The sequence below is a fragment of the Taudactylus pleione genome, unplaced genomic scaffold (assembly GCF_031769625.1).
Source record: "Taudactylus pleione unplaced genomic scaffold, aTauple2 ptg000147l, whole genome shotgun sequence".
Taxonomy (NCBI): Eukaryota; Metazoa; Chordata; class Amphibia; order Anura; family Myobatrachidae; genus Taudactylus; species Taudactylus pleione.
Genome location: NW_028284549.1, coordinates 4,912,855 through 4,937,207, shown reverse-complemented (window position 1 = coordinate 4,937,207; position 24,353 = coordinate 4,912,855). Strand labels below are relative to the sequence as shown.

Below are 24,353 nucleotides of genomic sequence, written 5' to 3'. Positions count from 1 at the left end.
GAAAATGGGGAGTGGAGATCCGAACGCAGGCGTGCTTAAAGGTCAAAACGGGCGTTTTATGGGTGTGTATATTTAAAACAGCAGCGTCATTGACCACGTCACTGGGTTATTTTAGAGCCAGAACTGCTCGCAAATTTGTGGTAGCAAACACCAACCACAAGAATAGCGAGCAGTTCATACGCTGGTCGATGTACTCGATTAATCTAATAAATAGCGGACATGACGTATGGTGCGAGCGGCCAGGGAGCGTTTTTAACAAATAAACGAGCGTATGTTTTGCTCGCTCGTTCAGACTTAGAGGTGTGAACAGACTGCAATGTGCGTACGGATCATTTGAATAGCCACCCCTTGTTTTTAAACGAACGACCGCAAATAGCGAACGGCTCTGAATGAGGGCCTTTGTCCCATCTCTCTCCCTCTTCCTGCCATCTCTCCTCTCATCTCTCTTCTGTCGCTCTCTCTTTCTGGGGAGAATGTACCACCCTGCCTGCAGGGACGATTCTAGACCAAGTCTCCCCCCCTTAATAATAATTAACTTATTTCAGTTTAAGCATAACGATACGTGGTGCAAGGCATGAGCATTATGAGCAGAGGAGAGGCAGCAGGAGGCCTGTCAGGCACAGCGCTCTAAGTGACTGCCCTGTCTGCCCGCCCCTTGAGCCACCCATAGCTGCGGGAGAGGCTGTGTCCATCACACAGAAAGTTACAGCAGCAAGGGGAGGCGGCCGGCCAGGAGACTTGCCCACTTTTCCTGGCAGGTGGGAGCACCGCCCGATTTTTGGGAGCCTCCTGGCCATTCCAGGAGTGTAGGCAAGTATGTACAGTATATAAGACTGTTTATAATGGACACTGATGTGTATTGATGTTGCTTATGTATCAAAAAATGTTATGCTACAAATGGATACTTACACATGCCTACGGTTTGGTGGTGTTTAAAGCCTAAAGCCCAGGGCGTCAGGAAGGGCTGACTGTATTGCAATTCTGAAATCACTCAACGTCTCCTGTTACCAGCTCAATACAAGCAATTGATGCACACAGGGGATGCTAGCAGCATGGAAACCTTAGTATTGCAGTGAGCGAGTAATCCAATATAAGAACTATCTTTTTTACAGTAAAAGGACTGTTACACACATGACATTGCAGAATAGGCTCCCCGGGTGACACAACAATAAAAGAGTCTATGACTATGTTATAAAACACAACAATGTTAAAAACACAAAAACATAATTCAGATATACTAAAATAATGGAAATGAAAAATAAAATAATAGACTGAGAATGTGTTATGTAATTTTACACTACATGATGCTGATGCTATTCCTATTCCTAACTGTAAAATACTGATAATCGTTACTAAAGATTTTCTATTGCAAAAATCAGAGATATAAGGGACATTGATGGACTGCGACATCTGCAGACCTGCAATACTACATTATTGGACTGATGCAGGGTACTTGGCAAAGTTATGTAAATTACTATATAAAAAAAAAATCCCAGGAAAAAAAATTCCCATTTTCAGCACATGCTGTATGAAGAGCCGTACAGATCTCCGAATGCATTCACCCCCCACATTGTCAGCCTCGGTGCCTGGTTTATGTCAAGTCATCAGCAGCAGCGTGTATTAGAGCAAAAGATATGCCTCCTAACAATCGTATAGACATGGGTCTGCACGAGCTGAATTTACGTAAATATGCTTCTACTCTACTCGGCCGAGGTCAGAATGCCTGTTCCCTCCCCCCTCCCTGCCTCCTTTGCTTTCAGACTGTTGTACAAGTGCACCGAGGAATGGGGCGAACCAGAAGTGACAAGCCAACATTATAAGGAGGAAACACTCCTAACTGCAGTGAATGCAAGCGCCTGGACTCTGTGCAATAGGCCTAATGCCTGAATGCAGGGGAAAGGGTGGTATAGGCCGATTTTGGATGAAATGGGTGTGCAGCCTGAGGCCTGATGGTGCAAGAGACTACAGGACTGTAGGCCCTCTGATTGAGAACCTGGGAGTAGTGCCGACTTTATATTGTTATAAGCCTAACACCTGGCATGATAACAATGTCCGACTAGTGGCACGGACGGAATTAGTATGACATACCGCCGGACGTGAGCCGGAAGAGTGAAGATCCCGACAAGATAAGTAACTATACTATCCCTAACCTCCCCCCACCTAGCCCTAACACTCCCTTAGGGCTAGGGGTGCCTAACCTTAACCTCCGCCCCAGTGCCTAACCCTAACCTCCCCCCAGGGGTGCCTAAACCTAACCCCCCTCCCCACACCTTAAACCTAACCCTCCCAGGGTGTGCCTAATCCCCCTCAAGAGCCCCTAAACCTAACCCTCTCTCCCCTGTGCCTGTCCACTCCCGACGCCCGGCTTACCTTCGTTCGTGTGTCGGGATTTCGGCGGGTGGATAATGATAGGCGTCGGGATTTCGACGCCTATCATTAGTCCCATGCCGGGATTTGACAGTAGAGCGTCAAAATGCTAACCGGCGGCTTCCTGACCGCATACCGCACGGCCTTAGTTGGCCCTGGTAGTTTTAGTCAGCAGTAGGATGGAACTGTGAGTGTGACAGCTCTTTTGTCTTCCCCCTGCTGCTTCTAAGTCAATATCACCAATACAATAGTCACTGCAGTTTACCAACGGCTGTCTCCATGGGAGTCTTCCTTCTAACACTGCTAGCTGGCGCTATTCTCAAGGTTTTGCTATTATATTCTGGCTCAATTTACAGGCCAGCCACTGTCTTCAATGCTCTTCTTATGTTGAGTGCCTTGCAGGTCTTTACTTCGCTGAGGACTGCCTCGGGCCTATTCAGATTGGCCAGATTGACCGTGGCCAGCTCCAGGAGACATCACGGACAGCTCCCATGAGCCTGAACAGGAATGTGGACCAATTATGTGCCTCTCCTGCTTCATAGATAAGCCAAGCTTGCTCCAGGGATCCTCCACATATTCACATTGATAGCCGCTGCCTGCCTTAGTAGCCATATACTCAGCTTTCTGTCAACATATATTCCTAGGTTTTCCTTTTCATTTTCACCTAGTTGCAGTTGCACTTGTATTCCATATAATATGTAACTAACAACGTTATTATCATGACTTGATGTACAACCCTACATTTATATGCACTCAATTTAATCATGGTCCAGTTTGCCATTCTGCCTAAATCTTTCTTTAGCAAGTTAATATCCTGTGCCGTCAACAAGTATCACTCTCTAGAGCATTGATGGGCATGTGCGGCCCTTCGACCTTCAAAAGGTCGGCATGCTATCCTTAGTTATAGGACTGAAAAATCAGCCAGAAAATAACCTTGGCATGCCCACATGCCTGATCCCAAAATGCCCCCACATTTGCTCCAAAATTTAATTCAGAGCTTCCACTTGCATCAAAAATTATCCCCACCTGCTCTCAAACCCCGACTTGCAGCAAAATTCCCCCACATGCTCTCAGACCCCTACAATGCCACATGTGATCCAAAACTGCCCCTCATGAAAGCAGGTGCTCTACCCCTGTGGGTAAGATTATCAGACTCCCTCCAACCTTTATCAGGACATCCACCGCCCACAGGTGAGATCATCCAGCTCCCAATTCCCCCACACACACATGATAATAGATTCACCACTTATACATCCGTCACCGGCTTTAGGGGGCGGGATAGTGTATAAATGGCCATGCGCAGCCTCACAACGCATGGAACAATTCAGGACTACAAGGATGCCATGTTCCATCCCATTCACACTTGGAGCTTGGAGGCAGCACCCCACCCACACCTGGAGCCCAGAGGCAGCATTCCATCCACGCCTGGAGCCCAGAGGCAGCATCCCACCCACACCTGGAACCCAGAGGCAGCATCCCATCCACACCTGGAGCCCAGAGACAGCATCTCATCCACACCTGGAGCCCAAAGGCAGCGTCTCCCTTCCACACCTGGAGCCAGCATCCCATCCATGCCTGGAGCCCGGAGGAAGCATCCCACCCACACTTGGAGTCCAGAGTCAGCATCCCATCCACACCTGGAGCCCAAAGGCAGCATCCCATCCACACCTGGAGCAAAGAGGCAGCATCCCACCCACACCTGAAGCCCGAGGCAGCATCCCATCCACACCTGAGCCCCGGAGGCAGCGTCTCATCCAGAACTAGGCCCCGGAGGCAACGTCCCATCCAGACCTGGAGGCAGCGTCCCATTCCAGACCTGCAATCGGAATGTACATTATGTCAACATGGTTATAATGTCAACATAGAGCATCATATCCACACTTGGAGCCCAAAGGCAGCGTCCCACCCACACCTGGAGCAAAGAGGCAGCATCCCACCCACACCTGGAGCCCGGAGGCAGCATCACATCCACACCTGGAGCACGGAGGCTACTTCCCATCCACACCTGGAGCCCAGAGGCAATGTTCCATCCACACCTGGCGTCCAAAGGCAGCATCCCACCCACACCTGGAGCCCGGAGGCAGCATTCCATCCACACCTGGAGCCCGGAGGCAGCATCTCATCCACACCTGGAGCCCAGAGGCAGCATCCCATCAACACCTGGAGCCCTAAGGCAGCGTCCCATCCACACCTGGAGCCTGGGGGCAGCACCCCATCCACACCTGGACCCTGGAGGCAGCATCCCATTCACACCTGGAGCCCGGAGGCAGCATCACATCCACACCTGGAGCACGGAGGCTACTTCCCATCCACACCTGGAGCCCAGAGGCAATGTTCCATCCACACCTGGCGTCCAAAGGCAGCATCCCACCCACACCTGGAGCCCGGAGGCAGCATTCCATCCACACCTGGAGCCCGGAGGCAGCATCTCATCCACACCTGGAGCCCAGAGGCAGCATCCCATCAACACCTGGAGCCCTAAGGCAGCGTCCCATACACACCTGGAGCCTGGGGGCAGCACCCCATCCACACCTGGACCCTGGAGGCAGCATCCCATTCACACCTGGTGCCCGGAGGCAGCGTCCCATCCACACCTGCATTCAGAATGTCAACATGTACATTATGTCAACATTTTGCATGATGTGATGCCGACATACAGTTTTTCCAGTGTTAGAGCCTTAACTGTAGTCCTAAACCTAACCCTAAATCCAAACATAACAGTGACATGTACTGTCGACATTGTGACTGGCAACATTCACAATGCCGACATAATGATCATGTTCACATTCTGAATGTCGACATATTAACTACATACCAGTACAGGTATATGGTGCAGGTAGCATATAGTGCTGCTCAGTTATTGCTTAAAATGAGTCATTTGCGGGTCTATTCATCATAATATACGGTGGTCCCACGCAAATGAAGCATCGTACTTCCTGCGAGTTGTGGCAGCCGATACACCTCTATCATTGGTCCGGGGCTGGGACAGGATAAGCAGCTGCCCCATGATCCCTTTTCGCAGTTAGCTAGTATCAGCAAAAGTTTACAGTGTCGGGCAGTGTTAGCATCTTGTGATCTTAGGGCCTAGATCAGAGATGTGCGCAAAACCCGATGGTTTACGTACATCTCCAATGTTTGTCATCTGCGTGTGCACAGGACCTGTACTGCGCATGTGCAGATCTCTGTCGCAGTACCCCCCCCAGGCCGCTTCATGATTGATATGCTGCGGCCGTTTGGGGGTGGGGAAGGGGCGGCGATGGCCAGCGTTACCAAAAACGGGGGCAAGGGATGGAATGGATCCCGCTTCCCATAGGAAGAAGTGGGTCTTAGCGGGCTAACTGCATATGAAGATGATGTCAGTTCCCACAATTACAGTTTTCGGATGATGAAGAGTCGTCCCCATGCTAGGGGATGCGGTCAGGAAGCCGACGGTCAAAATGCCGACCGCCGGCTTCCCGACTGTCTAATCCCGGCAGGGGTCTAATGACAGGTGTCGAAATCCAGATGCCTGTCATTTTACCTACGCCGGGAGCCTGATGCCCGGCATACCGCGCGGGGGGGGGGGAGTTAGGTTAGAGGCTCCCGGGGGGGACTTAGGGTGAGAGCTACCAACCGTTCACGTTTTCCAGGTCTCCTCACAAAATCACAAGTGAAATAATTAGCTCCACCTGTGGATCTTTCAAAATGTGTCAGTGAGTAATGAGTGCACCTTTGCTCCTGCTGAGTGACCTGGAAAACGTGAACTGTTGGTAGATCTCGAGGACTGAGTTTGGCCACCCCTGGGCTAGGGGAAGGGGGAGTTAGGTTTAGGCCCCCCCGGGAAACTTAGGTTTAAGCTGCGGGGAAGGGGGGCTTAGGTTTAGGCACTTACAGGGGGGTTTAGGGTTAGGCACTTGGGGTGGAGGTTAGGGTTAGGCACCCCTAAGGGAGGGTTAGGGGGGGTTAAGTTAGTAAATAGTTAAAATACTTACCTGTCAGGATTTTTACTGCCGGTCTTCCAGCGTCGGGATTTGAACCCGCATTGGGGTGTGGTATTTCATACCACATCCCGTGCTAGTATATAGGGAGGTGTCCCACTTCTGCCCTAAGAGGAACACAGGAGAGATGTCTGTGATATCTCCGGCGTACCAAAAATTTCAAATATAAATAGGTCTGATACTTTATTTTGCTACAAAAATGTGGAAAACGAATGTTACCGCGTGTATAACCTGGCAAAATTCTAGTCCCCTCGGTACCTGGGACTCTCTGTGACAGAAATACAGCAGCAAATTCTAATTTATAATCTGTGTCAGCCAGTTGTTCTCACATCAAAGGAAATACAACACTCCTACAGTAATAACGTTCCTGTGTTCAATCATTTGAAATAACGATACATTTCTAATAGATTTATCACTATGTTCCTTAATATTATGGACGCTGATTATATAAACTGTATTCTCTCAAGTTTCCCCCCAAAGATAGTATTAGGCATACCAGAAATGTTTTATAGTTCATATCTGTTTTCTGGCTTTGTTATACATGCAGCTTCTGAGGGATGCACCACACACTATGCAGCTGCTGTGAGCACTTTGCCTGGAACAGAAAAGGATTTTTTAGACGGAATTCACTGACAGAGCAGAGAGATGATCCAGTTACTGCCCCTGGGAAGTCTGATTGGTCTGTGTGTGCATTGATGTTACAGGCAAAAGAGAATGGGGTTTTGTGTGCCCTGGAAATAGCAACAAGTGCAGATTAGAGGAGACTGGCTGTCCCTGCACCCAGGACCCCTGCCCAGGAACTGGAGACTGAGAGCTGAGGTGTCATATTTTTCTGTCTTTGCTGCTTTGACTACGAGGTTATTATTTTCTTTCCTCTTCTTTTCCCCCCTTTGGCATTGTCATGACATTATACTGTACCCAGCAATTTTTGGCAGAGGCACATAACAGAGGCTGGTTATAGAGCTGATTACACTGGTTGTACACATGGTGAGTGTGACTCCTTGGGAATATTACAGCTGCCTGTGTCGCTCCTGTTACTCTGGGACAGCAAATTCCCCTCCTAATTGTTTCCTGCGGGAGGTGCTGATGTTATTGTATCTGTGCAGCAATGTACTATGGACTTTGTGAATGAATCCTGAACCGCACAGGGAGATACGCTGAAGTTTCAGATGAACCAACAGTAAGTGTTTCATTTACATTGTCATTGTATGGGGGATGTCTGTGGCTGTATATCTGTGTTAGTCATAGCGCTGCCTAGAGACTCAACTGCAACTCTTTAACAGCCGAATCCCCATCCCAAATATATGCATAATATGTACATTGTGTGTATATATATATATATATATATATATAATGCGCGCAGGGGATGCAGCTAGGAAGCCAACGGTCGAAATGCCGACCGCCGGCTTCCCGACTGTCAAACCCCAGCAGGGTACTAATGACAGGCGTCGAAATCCTGACGCCTGTCATTAGACCTACGCCAGGAGCCAGACGTCCAGCATACCGAACGAAGGTAAGCCGGGCGTGGACAGCCGCGGGGTGGGAGGGTTAGGTTTCAGGGCTCCCGTAGGGATTTAGGATTAGGCACCCCCCCGGGAGGGTTAGGCTATGGTAAGGGGGGGGTTAGGGTTAGGCACTTAGGGGGGGTTAGGCACTAGGGGGGGAGGTTAGGGAGAGACACCCCTAGACGGCCGGCGGTAATACATACTGATTCCATGCACAGACCTCCCCATGTTTTGGCAAAATCACCTTAAAATGTTTTGGTTCGGATTCGGGTTTTGTTTTGGATTTCTTGAAAATGTATAAAAATGGCTAAAATCAAGTAATTTGGACCTTTTTACATGCAATCCAGAACCCGAGATTCAGTTCTTATCCGAAGTTACAGCAGACCCGTTCCGGAACCCCAAAAATTATCTGAGCCAGGACTCGATTATAATTGGAACCCCAAAGTTTGGGTGTGTTTGTTTTTCAGGAAAAATAATAATTATATGTAACATTCATTTATATCGCTCACACATATTTTGCAGCACTTTGCAGAGAATATTTTTGACACATCAGACCCGGCCCCAATGGAGCTCACCATCTACATTCCCTATATTCTATGGTTTGACACATGTTGCCACATTGCTCCTAAACCACATTTGTTTTAGGATAATTACTTTCTGGAGAGTTGGTGAAGCCCGTCCCTGCCTATACTAGCACTTGTACAGCACTTGTGAAATAGATGCATTGAGATGTGCACGTTCATAGATTAAAAATTAATAACTGACACGTTTATAATCTTACTGGCAGGAATATATATATGCAAATGATGCTAGGGTAAAAATGTGTGCTTTAACACTGAGATATAATACATATTAGAAATAGGCTATTTAAAAATGTGAGATCTGACAATGCACACTGAATAAATGCAGCATAGAAGTCAAACATTAGTTAATAGAGAGGCAGACTCCTGAGTTTAGATGTGTTTGGAGATTGTTGTGCATGGTAATTAGGGTCAGTCCCAGCATATACCTGCTTTTGATATTATGAACCTTTTTTTTAAATTTACAAATCTGCCAGATGAAGTGCATATACTTGCTCCACAATATGGTGCATCAGTGGGGGGTTTAATATTGAATAACTAGCAATTTAAAATAAAAGTTGGTGAATCCCAATTTTCCATTAGCAGTTCCCAAAACAGCATGGGGGTGCAACAGCTATGTATGCTGTTTGGAGACTTAGGGCCTGATTCAGAGCCGGTCGCTATTTGCGGTCGTTCGTTCAAAAAAAGGGGTGGCTATTCAAATGAACCGTTCGCTCTTTGCGGTCTGTTCACGCCTCTAAGTCTGAACGAGCGAACAAAACTTGTGGTCGTAATTTTGAAAAAGACGCCCCCTTGTCGCTCGCACCATACGTCATGTCCGCTATTTATTAGATTAATCGAGTACATCGAACAGCGTATGAACTGCTCGCTATTCTTGTGGTTGGTTTTTCCTACCACTATATTGCGAGCAGTTCTGACTATAAAACAACCAGGTGACGTGGTCAATGACGCTGCTGTATTAATTATGCACACCCATAAAACGCCCGTTTTGACCTTTAAGCACGCCTGCGTTCTGATCTTCACTCCCCGTTTTCAAGCACCTTCCCCTGTTACCACCCACATACGCCTCATCCTGTCACTCAAAGTAGCAGGCATTCGCTATATAGCGAACAAACGATTTTCGGCCGCACTGACTGGTTCACGCATGCGTATTACAAACCGTACGCATGCGCAGATGTGCGAACATCGCTCGGAACGAGCGTACTGCCGCTTACGAGTGGCTCTGAATCAGGCCCTTAGCTCATTAAAAAAAAAAAAAAGCATTCTGTCCCTGCAGTGCCGGATTAAGATGCTATGGGTCCGGGGCCCCACAACAGCCACTCTGCCCTAGGCAGGAGCCTAGGTTGCCTAATGGTTTATCCAGCTCTGCACATCTGTATTTTTTTGCTCTTTTGTAAATTAACCTTATTACCCCTATTTTTGTGTACATGTTTTATAAAATTTGGCAAGCATTATTATTTAGGGATAAGCCCCCTTGTACCCTGTACCCCCACAGTTATTATGACTATCCTTTATATGGTGCCATAAGGGTTCCGCAGCACTTATTAAAGTACCCTGGTGCAGAAGAGCTAACTGCAGGGAGAGAAGAGAGCTCTAAGCCAGGGGTGGGGAACCTTTTTTCTGCTGAGGTCCATTTCGATATACATAACATTATTTGCAGGCCCGGTACAGCCCATGCCCCCTCCTTGTGACATCACATGGGGTGGGGCCACAATCGCCAGTGATTACAGCAATGCCCAGGAGCTGTTAGGTCAGTGGTGTTAACATCTAAGGTGTCCTCATAAGCTCCAGATGGCACTGCTGCATAGATTCTGGCTGCAGGGTGCCATTCTTGGCACCCTGCTAGCCAGATGTGGCTAGCAGAAAAAAGCTCAGAGGGCCAGACCAAATGATTCCGGGAGCCTTATACGGCCCCCGGGCCTGAGGTTCCCCATCCCTGCTCTAAGACTGGGTACACACGTAAAGATATTCTGTCCAACCATCCAACTAGTTGATTGGTTGGAATGAAAATCTGGTAACGCATGGGAGTAACTGATGATCAGCAATTTGCTCCTAAATGCCGGAAAACAGATGAAAATGGTCGGTCAGACAAGTTTGTTAAATGTTTGATCGAAACAATTTGTTCAAACAACAGTTTTTGTCCATTTTCCCGCGTTTGGGAGCAAATTGCTGATCATCAGTTACTCCCATACGTTACCAGGGTTTTCATTCCAACCAATCAACTAGTTGGATGGTTGGACAGAAAATATTTACGTGTGTACCCATCTTAAGCGATACGGGCCGCCACCCTTCCAAGCTGTTGAAGACAGGAAGTACAGCACAGTGTACATGGCTTCTGATTGGACGTGGCTAACTGTGCAATTTACATACTAAGCAGGAGTTTGAATCTGCCCAATGTCCGGTGTCAGCTGCCATCTGAGATAGGGCTAATTGTGCGCAGCTGCTATCCCCCAACTGGAACTCCCACCAAAGGGGTATACAGTGAGGGGTTTGCCTAAAAACCAGTGGTTTGCAAATATGTCCAACCCCTTTAAATATTGGATCAAATCATGGAACATCCATTAAAAAAGAATGTACATTTACATACCGCCTAAGGCAGGGATGGGGAACCTCAGGCCCGGGGGCCGTATAAGGCCCGCGGAATCATCTGGTCTGGTCTGAGCTTTTTCCTGCTAGCCTCATCTGGCTAGCACTGTACCTAAAATGGCACACGGTGGCCAGAATCTATGCAGCAGTGCCGCCTGGAGCGTCCTTAGGAAGCTTCAGACGGTCACACTGCTGCCCTTTCAGCTCCCTGGAGCATCTTCAGGATGCTCCGGGCATTGCTGTAATCACCAGCGATTGTGGCCCCGCCCTGTGTGACATCACATGGAGGGGGCGAGGCCTGCACCGGGCCCGCAAATAATGTTATATATATATATATATATATATATATATATATCAAAATGGCCCTCGGCAGAAATAAAGGTTCCCCACCCCTGGCCTAAGGTCTCAGGTCCCTTCACCATTGCATATTGCTGTTTTTGACAGCACATCCTACAATAAAATGTGATCTTGTATTGTACATTACTTCCACTTTTATTTCATATACAACGCGTTTCGTACCAAACTACCCAGTGATATATTTTAACTCAGCATATTAGAGCTTTAACAACAAAACAAAAACTCACTGCACTAATTTTCATTTCTAAGGCATTGTACTGTAATTAAAGACACAATATATCTCTTATGAGGTAAGATCTTAAAATGTAATGAAAGTAACTGAAAACTAATGTTTGGTAAGTAAAAAAACAAACCTGTATCACAAGGACAATCGTCCCTGAACATTTCCATATTTCTCCTTGAGCGTCTCATTCACAGAAGTAAGTTATTTTTAATTCAAGATTAAAACAAATAATGATAATGCCTTAGCTAATACCAGGTTTATTGTTCCGCAATTTCCTATTGCAGACATGAAAGCCCGGAGAATGGGAACTGTTGTGCTGCCTATAATGAGTTTGTTTAAACAGCATCTGACAAAAGATTATTTTTTTTTTCTTTATGAAATGAGTTTCTTTCAGCCCCAGGACGTCATACGGCGGCCGCGCACATCGTACCGCAGCGACCAGAGGCTTTTTCCAAGGAGATGTTACAGTAGAGCAGATGTACGAGACACTCAGTGCTGTTATCAATATAACAGAATACAAATGGCCAGAGAACTCTGCAGAAAGGCCCTAATTGGTATTATACTGATTTTCTACCAGAATTAAAGGGAACTATATTTAGACTCCTATGCTAAGCGATGGATGGCCCCAGCCAGGAAGAAAAGTCCTCTTGGGCCTTCATTCCTCGCACGGTCGGGGAGGGACACGAGATTGAAGACCCTCTCTTTTTTTATTGTTAGTTTATTGATTGGCGTTCGTCCCTACGTACAATTTGTACATGTATTGTAATACTCGCATTAAAAAGCTAATTTAGGTTGGCTTTTTTTTTTATACAATTAAGTGGGGCCAGACATTGATTTTAGTATTACATCCTTGGTAGTGACTTAAGTATTTTTTTAAATATGTTACATTATTCTCCCAACAGCTAAAACCAATGCAAAACAGTGAACACAACAATACACATTGTGCATGATACTATACATTTTGGAGCCAAGATTCAGCCAGTATGTACTGTAGCAGTATAAGGGCCACTGTGGAAGGTGAGGGGGGGGGGATGTATTTGGATTTGCCCCTTAAAAAGAGATACTGGGTGGTACACCTATGCTTCCCAATCTACACTTGCTACAAATTAAAGCATTCGCTTCGGAATCAGTATGAATTACCCCGGACTTGCGTCACATCCCGACAGCGGCTGACCGTCATGGCTGAAAATCCTGATCGTCCCAAGGTAAGTATTTACTAACCTAACCTCCCCCCCTAACCCTAACCCTCCTTAGGGGTGCCTAACCCTAACCTTCCCCCCAGTGCCTAACCCTAATCCCCCCTCTAAGTGCCTAAACCTAACCCCCCTTCCCTGCCGCCTAACCCTATGTCCCCCCCCCCGGGGGTGCTTAACCCTAACCCTCCCTTCCCCTAGCCTAACCCTAACCTCCCCGGGGGGATGCCTAACCCTAAGACCCCCCTGGGAGCCCTAAACCTAACTCCCCCACCCGCAGCTGTCCGCATCGGCTCCCGGCATCACTTCGTTCGGGATGCCGGGCGCCGGTCTCTTGGCGTCGGTAAAATGATAGGCGTCTAGATCGCCGGGATAAAGCAGTTGGGAAGCCGGCTGTCGGAATTACGTCCGTCGGCTTCCCGACTGCATACCTTCGCTTGGCATCCTTGTCAGTGACGGGCTGACCCTTTTGCAATGACATTACCATGTACCCGGTTCATTCTGACTTATCCTCCTATCTGGTCTGATATATGAGATGTTTTCCCGTAATGCTCGGGACGTAGGTTTCCCAATGTACAGGCCAGTCTGGTTACCCAGGAGCAACATGGTCATCATTCAACTTGGCCACACACATGGGTGAGTAAAGTTTACCAGATCCATGTGTTGGCTCTCAAGCCGAGAGGATTAGACCACTTCTGACTTCACTGCAGCTTGTTAACTTCCAACCACGGCTTCCAACAAGCCCAATTATGATCCAGTCAAATCTGATAAGACCATGATCTGTTATTGCGATTGTTTTGGAGTTACTGTATACAGTGGCGGTTCTAGGGGCGGGCTAACAGGGCCGTCGCCCGGGGCCGGCCCCTAGAGGGCGCCACTGAGTCCCCAGAAGGTAAAAAAAAAAATCCTATAATAAAAAAAAAAACAGCGCCGGTCCCCCCCGCATAGCCGGGCGCCCGCTGATATTTGTTATCAGTGGGCACCCGGCTCGCTCCCTGCAGCGGCAGCCGAAGCTCACTTCAGTGCTCCGGCTCCCGCATAGAGCACTATGGGAGGGACGTCATGACGTCTCTCCCATAGATCCGTGGTGGAGCCATGGTCGGACCGGACGGCAGCGGACGCAGGAGTTAAGTATTGTGTTTTGTATTTTTTATTTTTAAGAATGGAGGCATGGGGGCATTACTACTGGGGGCATGTCTATAAGGGGGCATTACTACTGGGGGCATGTCTATAAGGGGCATTACTACTGGGAGAATGTCTATAAGGGGCATTACTACTGGGGGCATGTCTATAGGGGGGCATTGCTAATGGGAGCATGTCTATAAGGGGGCATTACTACTGGGGGCATGTCTATAAGGGGGCATTACTACTGGGGGCATGCCTATAAGGGACATTACTACTGGGGGCATGTCTAGGGGGGCATTACTACTGGGATAATGTGTTATACAGGGCATTACTGCGTGTGGCATAATGTGTTATACAGGGCATTCCTGCTTGTGGCATAATGTGTTTTACAGGGCATTACTGCATGTGATATAATGTGTTATACAGGGCATTACTGCATGTGGCATAATGTATTATACAGGGCATTACTGCGTGTTGTATATTGTGTTATAATAGCCATTACTGCATGGGGCATAATGTGTTATAAAAGTCATTACTGCGTGTGGCATAATGTGTTATACAGGGCATTACTGCGTGTGGCATAATGTGTTTATAAAGGGCATTACTGCATGTGGCATAATGTGTTATACAGGGCATTACTGCGTGTGGCATAATGTGTTATACAGGGCATTCCTGCTTGTGGCATAATGTGCTTATAAAGGGCATTACTGCATGTGGCATAATGTGTTATACAGGGCATTACTGCGTGTGGCATAATGTGTTATAAAGGCCATTACTGCAAGTGGCATAATGTATTTATAAAGGGCATTACTGTGTAAGGCGCATTACTGCACATGGCAATTATTCGCCACGAAGGGAGAGCTTGGGGGAAGCCCAGCACCTTCATAAGTGCTGGGCACGCCCCACAGTGTGCTGAATTGGGGGTGTTCCGCAAGGACACGCCCCCTTTCCGGAAGCGCATGTGCTTTCAGCGCGTGCAGAGGAACGTCATCTACAAAAAGTTGTTTTTTTTTTTTGTTTGTTTTTTTTGGGGGGGGGGGCGCAACTGTAAACTTTCGCCCTGAGCTCCACAATGTCTAGAACCGGCCCTGTACTATAAGACCATGTCTAGAACCGACCAGCTGTACTATAAGACCATCTGCTCCATATTAGATAGGACCAGCTTTAACGTTTACCAGATAAATCCCCATACTTATAGAAATAAATACTAATACTGCTAATTGGAAATCTTGGAATAGGTATAATATATGGGGCAGGACATTCATCTTAACAGATGTAGAATGTCCAATCCAAGCCTTAATGAGCTCAATCCATCTAGCAAAAGGTGGGGTAATTAGCAGTATTATTTATTTATTATTTTATTACCAGTTATTTATATAGCGCACACATATTCCGCAGCGCTTTACAGAGAATATTTGGCCATTCACATCAGTCCCTGCCCCAGTGGAGCTTACAATCTATATTCCCTATCACATGCGCACATAAATAATAATAATAATAATAATTTTATTTATATAGCGCTTTTCTCCTAAAGGACTCAAAGTGCTTTACATTTACAGTACAAAATACAAAACAAGCTTAAACAAGGGACATTAGTGAAATGCTTGGGTGAAGAGGTGAGTCTTGAGTCTATTTTTTAAGGATTCTAGAGTGGAGGCCTCTCGAACTGTGCGGGGAAGTGAGTTCCATAAGGTTGGAGCCACAAAGCTGAAAGCTCGACTCCCAGACGAATTCCATGAGATTCTAGGTACTGTTATTAGTCCTTCGTCAGCGGATCGCAGTAATCGAGTGGGACAGTAAGGAATCAGAAGCTGCTTCAGGTACCCTGGGCCATGGTCATGTAGGGCTTTGTAAGTTATTAATCCAATCTTGAAAGCAATTCGCCATCTGACAGGCAGCCAGTGAAGGGAGTAGAGAATGGGTATTATGTGGCTGGAACAGGGCTGGTTGGTTAATAGCCTGGCAGCTGCATTTTGTACCATATGCAATCTGTGTAATTCTTTTGCTGGGAGACCGAGGTAGAGGGCGTTGCAGTAGTCTAGGCGTGATGATATAAATGCATGTATGACTTTAGGCAGATCTTCTGAGGGAATTAAGTGCTTGATTCTGGCCATGTTCCTCAGGTGAAAGAATGAGGATTTGATTGTGGCTGATACCTGATGTTAAAGTGTGAAACCACTATTCAGGACAACACCAAGATTCCGCACATGTTTAGTGTTTTGTAATTCTGAACCCCCAAGCGTAAGTCCTGTTGGTTGGCTATGCTGTAGCCCTGTCCTGTGACCTATCATAAGGACCTCTGTTTTATCAGGGTTCAGTCGCAGCCAACTGGCACTCATCCACTCCTGGAGATCAGCTAGGCAGCCATTTAGGGTTGTTATTGGGTCCTTTGTACCTGGAGCAAAGAACAGGTAGAGTTGTGTATCATCTGCATAGCAGTGGTAGACCAGGCCATGACGTCTGATTATTTCACCCAATGGTAGCATGTATACTGCAAAAAGCGATAATATAGAACCCTGTGGGACACCGCATGGAAGTGACACTGGTGATGAAGAGTTTACTCCAGAAGAAACTCTCTGTGACCTGCCAGTGAGAAATGATTTGAACCATCTAAGGACTGTGCCATCCAGTCCACAGAAATTTTTCAGGCGCACAATTAGAATCCTGTGGTCCACAGTATCAAATGCTGCTGAGAGATCCAGAAGGATTAAGATTGAACAATCACCTCTGTCTCTTGCCATCAGAAGATCATTAAGCACACATACCAGGGCTGTTTTTGTTGGGAGCCAATTAACCTACCAGTATATTTTTGGAGTGTGGGAGGAAACTGGAGCACCCAGAGGAAACCCACGCAAGCACAGGGAGAATATACAAACTCCACACAGGGCCATGGTGGGAATTGAACCCACAACCTCAGTGCTGTGGGGAAGCCAGGACAGCCTAATAAGGACAGCCGGCTTCCCGACTGTCATATCCTGGCAAGGGTCTAAAGACAGGTGTCGATATGCCGACACCTGTCATTAAACATACGCTGGGAGCCCGATGCCCGGCATCCCGATTGAAGGGGGGGGACTTAGGGTTAGGCACCCCCCTGGGTGGTTAGGTTTAGGCTAGGGGAAGGGGGGGTTAGGGTTAGGCACCCCCGGGGGGAGGTTAGGGTTAGGCACCCCCCCAGGGGATTTAGGTTTAGGAAGTGGGGAAGGGGGGGCTAAATTTAGGCACTTAGAGGGGGGATTAGGGTTAGGTACTGGGGGGGGGTTAGGGTTAGGCACCCCCCCAGGGGGTTTAGGAAGTGGGGAAGGGGGGGCTAAATTTAGGCCCTTAGAGGGGGGATTAGGGTTAGGTACTGGGGGGGGGTTAGGGTTAGGCACCCCTAAGGGAGGGTTAGGGGGTAGAATTAGGTTAGCTAACACTTACCTGAGGACAATCGGGATTTCCATTGCTGTCGGGATTCCGACTCCATACCGACAAATCATACCGATTCCCTGTGCTGCCCAGTATACAGTCAGTCATGATGCTTTGAAAACATGTGTTATTGTTTTATGGCTTTATAGTGTTTATAGCTATGTATAATAATCTGTGCCTTGATGATTTGTATTGAAATGACTGGCTAAGTATTATTAAAAGCAATAAAATATACACATTATTAACAAATCTCAAGTGTCTGTTTTTGGCCATGTGATATATTCAGAGGCATTCGGTATGATTCATGCGGCCTGCGGTTCAAATCCCGGCAGCGGCAGCCCGACAGAGGAGGAAATCCCGATCGTCCTAAAGGTAAGTATAAACTAACCTAATTTTACCCCCTAACCCTAACCCTCCTTCAGGGTGCCTAACCCTAAGTCCCCCCCTGGGAGCCCTAAACCCTTTCCTCCTCCCCCCCCCGCGGTTGTCCGCGCCCACCATCCCTTCGATCGGGATGCCGGGCACCGGTCTCCCGGCGTCGGTAAAATGACAGGTGTCGGGATTAAGTAGTCTGGAAGCACCACCGGCTTCCTAAACGTGTACCATTCAGAGGTATGCATGTTTGTAATTCCCCCCCACTGGTACTGGGTATATTCCTTATATAACTAAAAGAAAGAAGACAATTAGGGGTAAATTTACTAAAGTGAGAGTTTTTAGAAGTGAGTTTTAGAAAAGATGTTGCCCATAGCAACCAGTCAGACTCTAGCTATTATCTTCTAGAAGGTGCTAGTTAAATGTTAAGTAGAATTTGATTGGTTGCTATGGGCAACATCTCTTCTAAAACTCACTTCTAAAAACTCTCACTTTAGTAAATTTACCCCTGAGGCTCGCATTCAATTCAATGTTTTTGGCGAAAACACTTTCCGTGTGCGCGGCCGCCTATCGCCCTATTCAATGTCAAAGGACGCAAAAACGGCACCTGGCGTAACTTGAACAGGCGGAAGGTTCTCTCAAAATGGGGAAATCAGCCTGACACCCCCCAATAGCTACACTGACATGGGGGATTACTATGGATACCCCCGAATTGCCCTGCTGGAGGTATTTGGGGTATTTAAATGGTCTAAATAGGTGATGTTGAGCATATTTGCATAAGTGGTGAAGAATAGATTATAGAAGCTTTTTTAGGAGAAAATAACTATTCCCGCCAAATTTGGGGTACCTGAAAATGGGGCGGTACCATATTTAAAAGTTGCAAAAGTGAAGTTTTAAAAATCGAGAAAAATCCACCTTCCGCAAGCACCTTCAAACTTAAAAACACCTGGCACATACTTGGGGACCCCCCTGGAGTCTATTTCGATAGTTTTTAAGTGTTTCCCCCAACTTTGGTCTTTTTTGCCCTCAAAATTAAAGTACTTTTTTGGGGTGTTCTGAAGAGTTTTTTAAACTTTTTTTGTCCCAAGGGTGCTGGGTGGCTTTCCAACGTTTGCACCCCAAAACCCCAATTCTGCACTTTTTTCCGCCTGCTATTCATAGGCGAAACTTTGCTTTGACTTTCCGCATCGGCGAAAAGTATTTGGAATTGAATATGGGGATAAGTTTCCGCCTGGCAAAATGACGTCACCCCCGCGATACTTTTTCGCCAAAACAGACAATTCGCTTCTAATTGAATACAGCCCTTAGTGTGTTAAGATATTTCTCTAATAAATGGCCCCATGAGAGAAATTTTTGACTGTTTCATTGAGCTTTGCTGTTTTTGTTTATTGTATCGAGCAGCTGACACATGAGGGATTTATGTACTTGCCTGAGTTGTTTTCTGCATAGATCAGATTATTAAAATGGGACATAAGCAAAAAGCTCACTTACCAATTACTTTTTTCTTTTGATTTTGTAGGCTGCTGTAGATCCAGCTATCATGTCCCCAGACAGATCGCACCCTGCTGATCCAGATTCCTAGCTGTACTTAAGCGAGGCGCACCTGCGTTGTGCACGGATGAAGGGCTTGGTGGCAATATTGTACACAGTATATGTGTACCTCTCCAGCATGCGACCAACGGACCAGACATTCAGGAACTCAGAATTTATCATCCATAGAGGACTTCTGCTGCTTCTTCTCCACCTCCAAGTAATTGTATCCTGCCCCAAGAGCTGCCAGTGTTCCGACAACAGCGGATCCATGGTGGTCCACTGCAGCTCCAGAAACCTGGAGGAGATACCCATAGACCTCCCCATGGAGACAGTTTCCTTGAAGCTTGATGCCAACAAGATCCACCAGGTGCCCAACAATGCTTTTAAGGATCTGAGCTATCTACAAGAGCTGGACCTCTCTAGGAACTCAATTGAAAAAATTGAGCTTTCCGCATTCAAGGGAGTTGCAGACGGGCTGAGGCTCCTGGATCTGTCTGGAAACCAGATTCATAGTATCCCCAAAGAAGCCTTGGTAAACCTGAAAGGCAAGATCCGCCTGTCTAATAACCCTTTGCACTGTGACTGTACACTTCAGGAGACGTTGAGGGAACTTAACTTGGACCCAGACACGGTCAATGACATCTCCTGCCAAACGTCTGTCCAGGATGATTATGTAGGTAAACCTTTGATCCAGGTTCTAGACTCGGGTATTAATTTTTGCAACATACACCACAGAACTACTGACATCGCCATGTTTATTACGATGTTTGGCTGGTTTACAATGGTGATCACCTATGTGGTTTACTATGTGAAACACAACCAAGAAGATGCCAGGAGACACCTGGAGTACCTAAAGTCACTGCCCAGCACGCAGATAACCAAAGACTTTGATACGATCAGCACTGTGTTATAGGTGTGTGTGGATCCATACCATGCATAAGACACTATTGCTGTTTATAGTCGAGGTAAATCGCCCATAAGTGCACTGCGGGAAAAATAAAATTTTCTGTAAAGTGTGGACACACAGTGTACAGCACAAATCACCAGGCTGACTGGTTCCTGCCGAATATGCTGTATGCACTGAAGAATTGTTCTGCGCGTTAGAATAATATTTTTATGTTCTATGCAGGAAAGACACTGATCCCTCATTTTGAGGGGGTTCACTAAATTAACCAGCATACACCATTTAGGTATGACTGCTGGAGGTGTCATTGTTGCATTCTCAAAAGAACAGGGAAATAAAAAATAAAACAATATCTACAATGAACAGAGGTGTTACTTGAAAAAAGCATCATAACAGTCTGCTACAGTTTATACACACACATTATATATATATATATATATATATATATATATATATATATATATATATATATAATGTACTTTATTCTTAAAAACATCATAGTGCAGTCGACGTTTCGATCATAACCTGGCCTTCCTCAGGCCAAAGCCCACATCAAATATGGAGCAACAAACCCAGTTTGATGTGGGCTTTGACAGAGGAAGACCAGGTTATGGCCAAAATATTGACTGCACCAAGATGTTATGCCACTTATGTAGAATAAAGTCTGTATATAAAAGTCACTGGTGAGTGCACTCTATTACTTTCTTTTAGATTATAGTTGTAGAACCCAAAATGGTGACACTGGCTTTGCACCCCAGGCATTGGGACTGTTGTAGCTGTGTGTGTGCCAACCCACTGTAGATATATATTTTTATATTATTAGATTTTATATTGATTATATTTAGGAGATCACATGGTCCAGAGATGCCGGTTTGTGTAAGAATATAACCAATGTCATCATCCTACAACAGAGGTTCAACCAGACTCGTACACCCTGTGTCGCCTCCTGCCCCTTGTGCCGCTCTAGTCTCTTGCCCCAGTCACTCCAACCTCCTGTCTTTCCGGCCTCCTGTCGATTATCATTCAATCCTCCTTCCCCCTGTCACTCCAGCCTCCTGCCCCACCTCTCCATCCTCCTGCCCCAGCCTCCTGCCACTCCATCCTCCTGCCCCATCACTCCAGCCTCCTGCCACTCCATCCTCCTGCCCCATCAATCCAGCCTCCTGCCACTCCATCCTCCTGCCCCCTGTCAATCCATCGTCCTGCCCCATCACTCCAGCCTCCTGCCACTCCATCCTCCTGCCCCGTCACTCCATCCTCCTGCACCGTCACTCCAACCTCCTGCCCCATCACTCCAGCCTCCTGCCACTCCATCCTCCTGCCCCATCACTCCATCCTCCTGCCCCCTGTCACTCCATCCTCCTGCCCCATCACTCAAGCCTCCTGCCACTCCACCCTCCTGCCCCGTCACTCCATCCTCCTGCCCCATCACTCCAGCCTCCTGCCACTCCATCCTCCTGCCCCGTCACTCCATCCTCCTGCCCCCTGTCACTCCAACCTCCTGCCCCATCACTCCAGCCTCCTGCCCCATCGCTTTGGCCTCCTGTCACTCCATCCTCCTACACTCTATCACACCATGCTCCTGCCCCATCATTCCAGCCACCTTCATCACTCCAGTCTCTTGCCATTTTAACCTCCGGTCACTCCAGCATGCCCCCCCCCCCCCCGTCACTCCAGCCCTTTCCCCGGCCCCTTCAATGTACATTCTTCTTGGACAGCCTGTCTGCTTCTCTTCTTAAACGGCACAGCAGCATGGAGGAAAGATACGGCAGAGGGTGAGCATGCACAGGTGGCTCATGTCAGAGGACGCACCTCTGTGGAGGGCTGCTGGGTCCTAGTGGCTGGCAGCTGCTGGCCGACATTAGTCTAAGTAAGAGACGAAGGCGGCACTGTAGGGGGGCGTGGCCTCACGGGAAGGGGAGTAGCCACATGGCCCGACCCTCGTAGTCCTGTGATTCTTACTGGGGGGGTGCGGACTGCCCTGTGTGCACTGCCGGCTCCCTCACAGTGTCAGGGGTATGCGTTTGGCATACCGGCGGTCTGGATGCTGATGCGCCTACTACCGGCGTTGAAATCCCGACACCAGTCAGAAGCCCGGCGCCCGCATCCCAACCGCTTGGATACCGAAGGTAAGTATCAGGGGGTTAGGCACTAGTGGGAGGGTTAGGCACTAAGGGGGGAGGGTTAGGCGCCGGTGAGAGGGGAGGTTAGGGTTAGGCACCAAAGAGGGAGGGTTTGGGTAGGAAGAGGGGGAGGGTGAGCATACCGACCAAACCAACAAGTGTCGGTATGCTAGCCCTTTCGGGATGCCGGCAGCGGGATTCTAACAGCCGGGAACCAGAGCACCAGCATCTCATACCGGTTCAGTGTCAGGAGCCGAGTGCTGCACGTAATACTATAGTGCGGCACCCGGCTCCTGTCACCTCTCGGCAGATGAGACCCGGGTATGGCCGCACCCCCATTGTGACGCCACTGCCCCCATCGGAGATGAACACAAATCCGCATCTGAACCAGGCCTTGTGCACCTTTTAAAAAAACCATATTGCACTAAAAGTGGGGCAGATGTAACGTGCAGAGAGAGTAACGCTAGCTACTGTGCACACCATGCCACTTACTAATCCAATCGATAATCGGGACGATTTTTCTGGAAAATCATGGTCCCGATATCTGTGATACATACTGTACAATTTAAATGAAATACCTGGCAAATTACACAGTGAATTAACATATGTCCACCCACAAGGATGATGAGGTAATCAGGAAGAATCAGGGGAAATATGAGCAGATTACTGAGAATGCGCACACCCTGCTCGTCATCAATATATTGAGGTCGATATTTTCGGCCTTTACCGAGAGATCGGATAATAGAAGGAATGAGTTTGTGGATGTTTTCCGGCCGTTTTATCGGAGAAACGCTGAAACAATCATTCATACAGACTATACAATAAATGAGTCCGATCACCCGATTATTGGCAAAACGGCCCAATAATTGTATAGTCTGTACAGTAGGTAGCTTTAGATATGAGAGGGACGTGCCCAAACTGAGGGGTCTAGTTACTAAGCAGTGTTAGGAGCCAGAGTGAAAAGTGATAAGGTGCCAGCCAATCAGCTCCTGTCATCTCACAGGCTGTATTTGAAAAATGACAGTTGGGAGCTGATTGGCTGGTACCTTATCACTTTTCACTCTGTCTCCTAACACTGCTTAGTAACTAGACCCCATAATCCTAAATTGTAGTGCAAAAAAAGAAGCTGTCCAGCATTTGTGGGCTACTGTACATGCAGAAGCCTTGAATGCAAGTAAGGACCATTTCTGTAGAAGGTGATATATTTACTTGGCATGTCTGGGGCAGGTCTATGGGCCCCATTCAGCAAGGAACGCAGTTGCTAATATGCAAGCAATCGGCCAATTGTTGCGTTACGTGCATGTGTATGCATCGCAGTGCGCAAACTAGCTATTGCGATCGGGTCTGCAATCGCAGCGGCTACACAGACCCATCGCAGAGTGATCGAAAGGAAGTGCAGTTTGTGGGTGGTGACCAGTCGGTCGAACGCAGGTGTGCCAGTGCGTTGCAGGGGCGTGCATAAATTATCCAGTGCGATGGCCTACACAGTCTGAGGACCCATAGCATGGGTTGTGGTTAGCAATTTCTGAGTAAGGTCAGGGCTTCTGCAAGTGTGCGCGAGGCTGCGATGGTACTCGATTGTACCGATGGTTATGCAGTCTTGCTAAACATTACGGATGTGTGGTAAGTAAAGTGGGTGTCCTTGTGTAGTGCTGCGAGGGAATAGCGATCGCAATGAATTAGCATACTATCGCAGTTGAACTGCGTGCGTAATCACTATTGCATACGATGTTGCGTTCCGTAGTGAATCAGGCCCTATGTTCATACTGATGATACTAGCTCCATACCTCCAGACATCAATCAATGGTAGTTTGGGACCCCCGAAGGTGGGACCGTATTATAGAGGGCATAGTCACACCCAAAATTGGCTGGAATTTTTTTTTTTTTTACATAATGACACCATATTTAGGTTTATAGAAATACCTCCCAACGTACTGAAAATCAGGGGATACTTTCTGATCTCAGAACGATGGGACAGTCCCCTGAAATTTGGACAGTTGGGAGACATGTAGTTCTGTGGCGAAGGGGTTGGAATTAATATTATATCACTTTTCTGCGGTTATTCTATGGAGAAAGCTTATATATAAAAGCACTGTTTGGAG

The 24,353-nt window shown here is 47.4% G+C and overlaps 1 protein-coding gene across 2 annotated transcripts; it reads left to right on the top strand.

Moving 5' to 3' along the window:
* Positions 1 to 623: 623 nt before the first annotated feature.
* Positions 624 to 20,454, top strand: LRRC3 (leucine rich repeat containing 3). Of its 2 annotated transcripts, none has more exons than XM_088474139.1 (2): positions 624 to 814; positions 19,211 to 20,454. In XM_088474139.1, exon 2 carries the CDS (start codon positions 19,310 to 19,312, stop codon positions 20,135 to 20,137), a length of 828 nt encoding a protein of 275 aa, XP_088330265.1. In that variant the 5' UTR covers positions 624 to 814; positions 19,211 to 19,309; the 3' UTR covers positions 20,138 to 20,454. The 2 variants fall into 2 exon arrangements, with proteins under 2 accessions (XP_088330265.1, XP_088330266.1); XM_088474140.1 differs by lacking the exon at positions 624 to 814 and adding an exon at positions 7,025 to 7,524.
* The last annotated feature ends 3,899 nt before the right edge of the window (positions 20,455 to 24,353 follow it).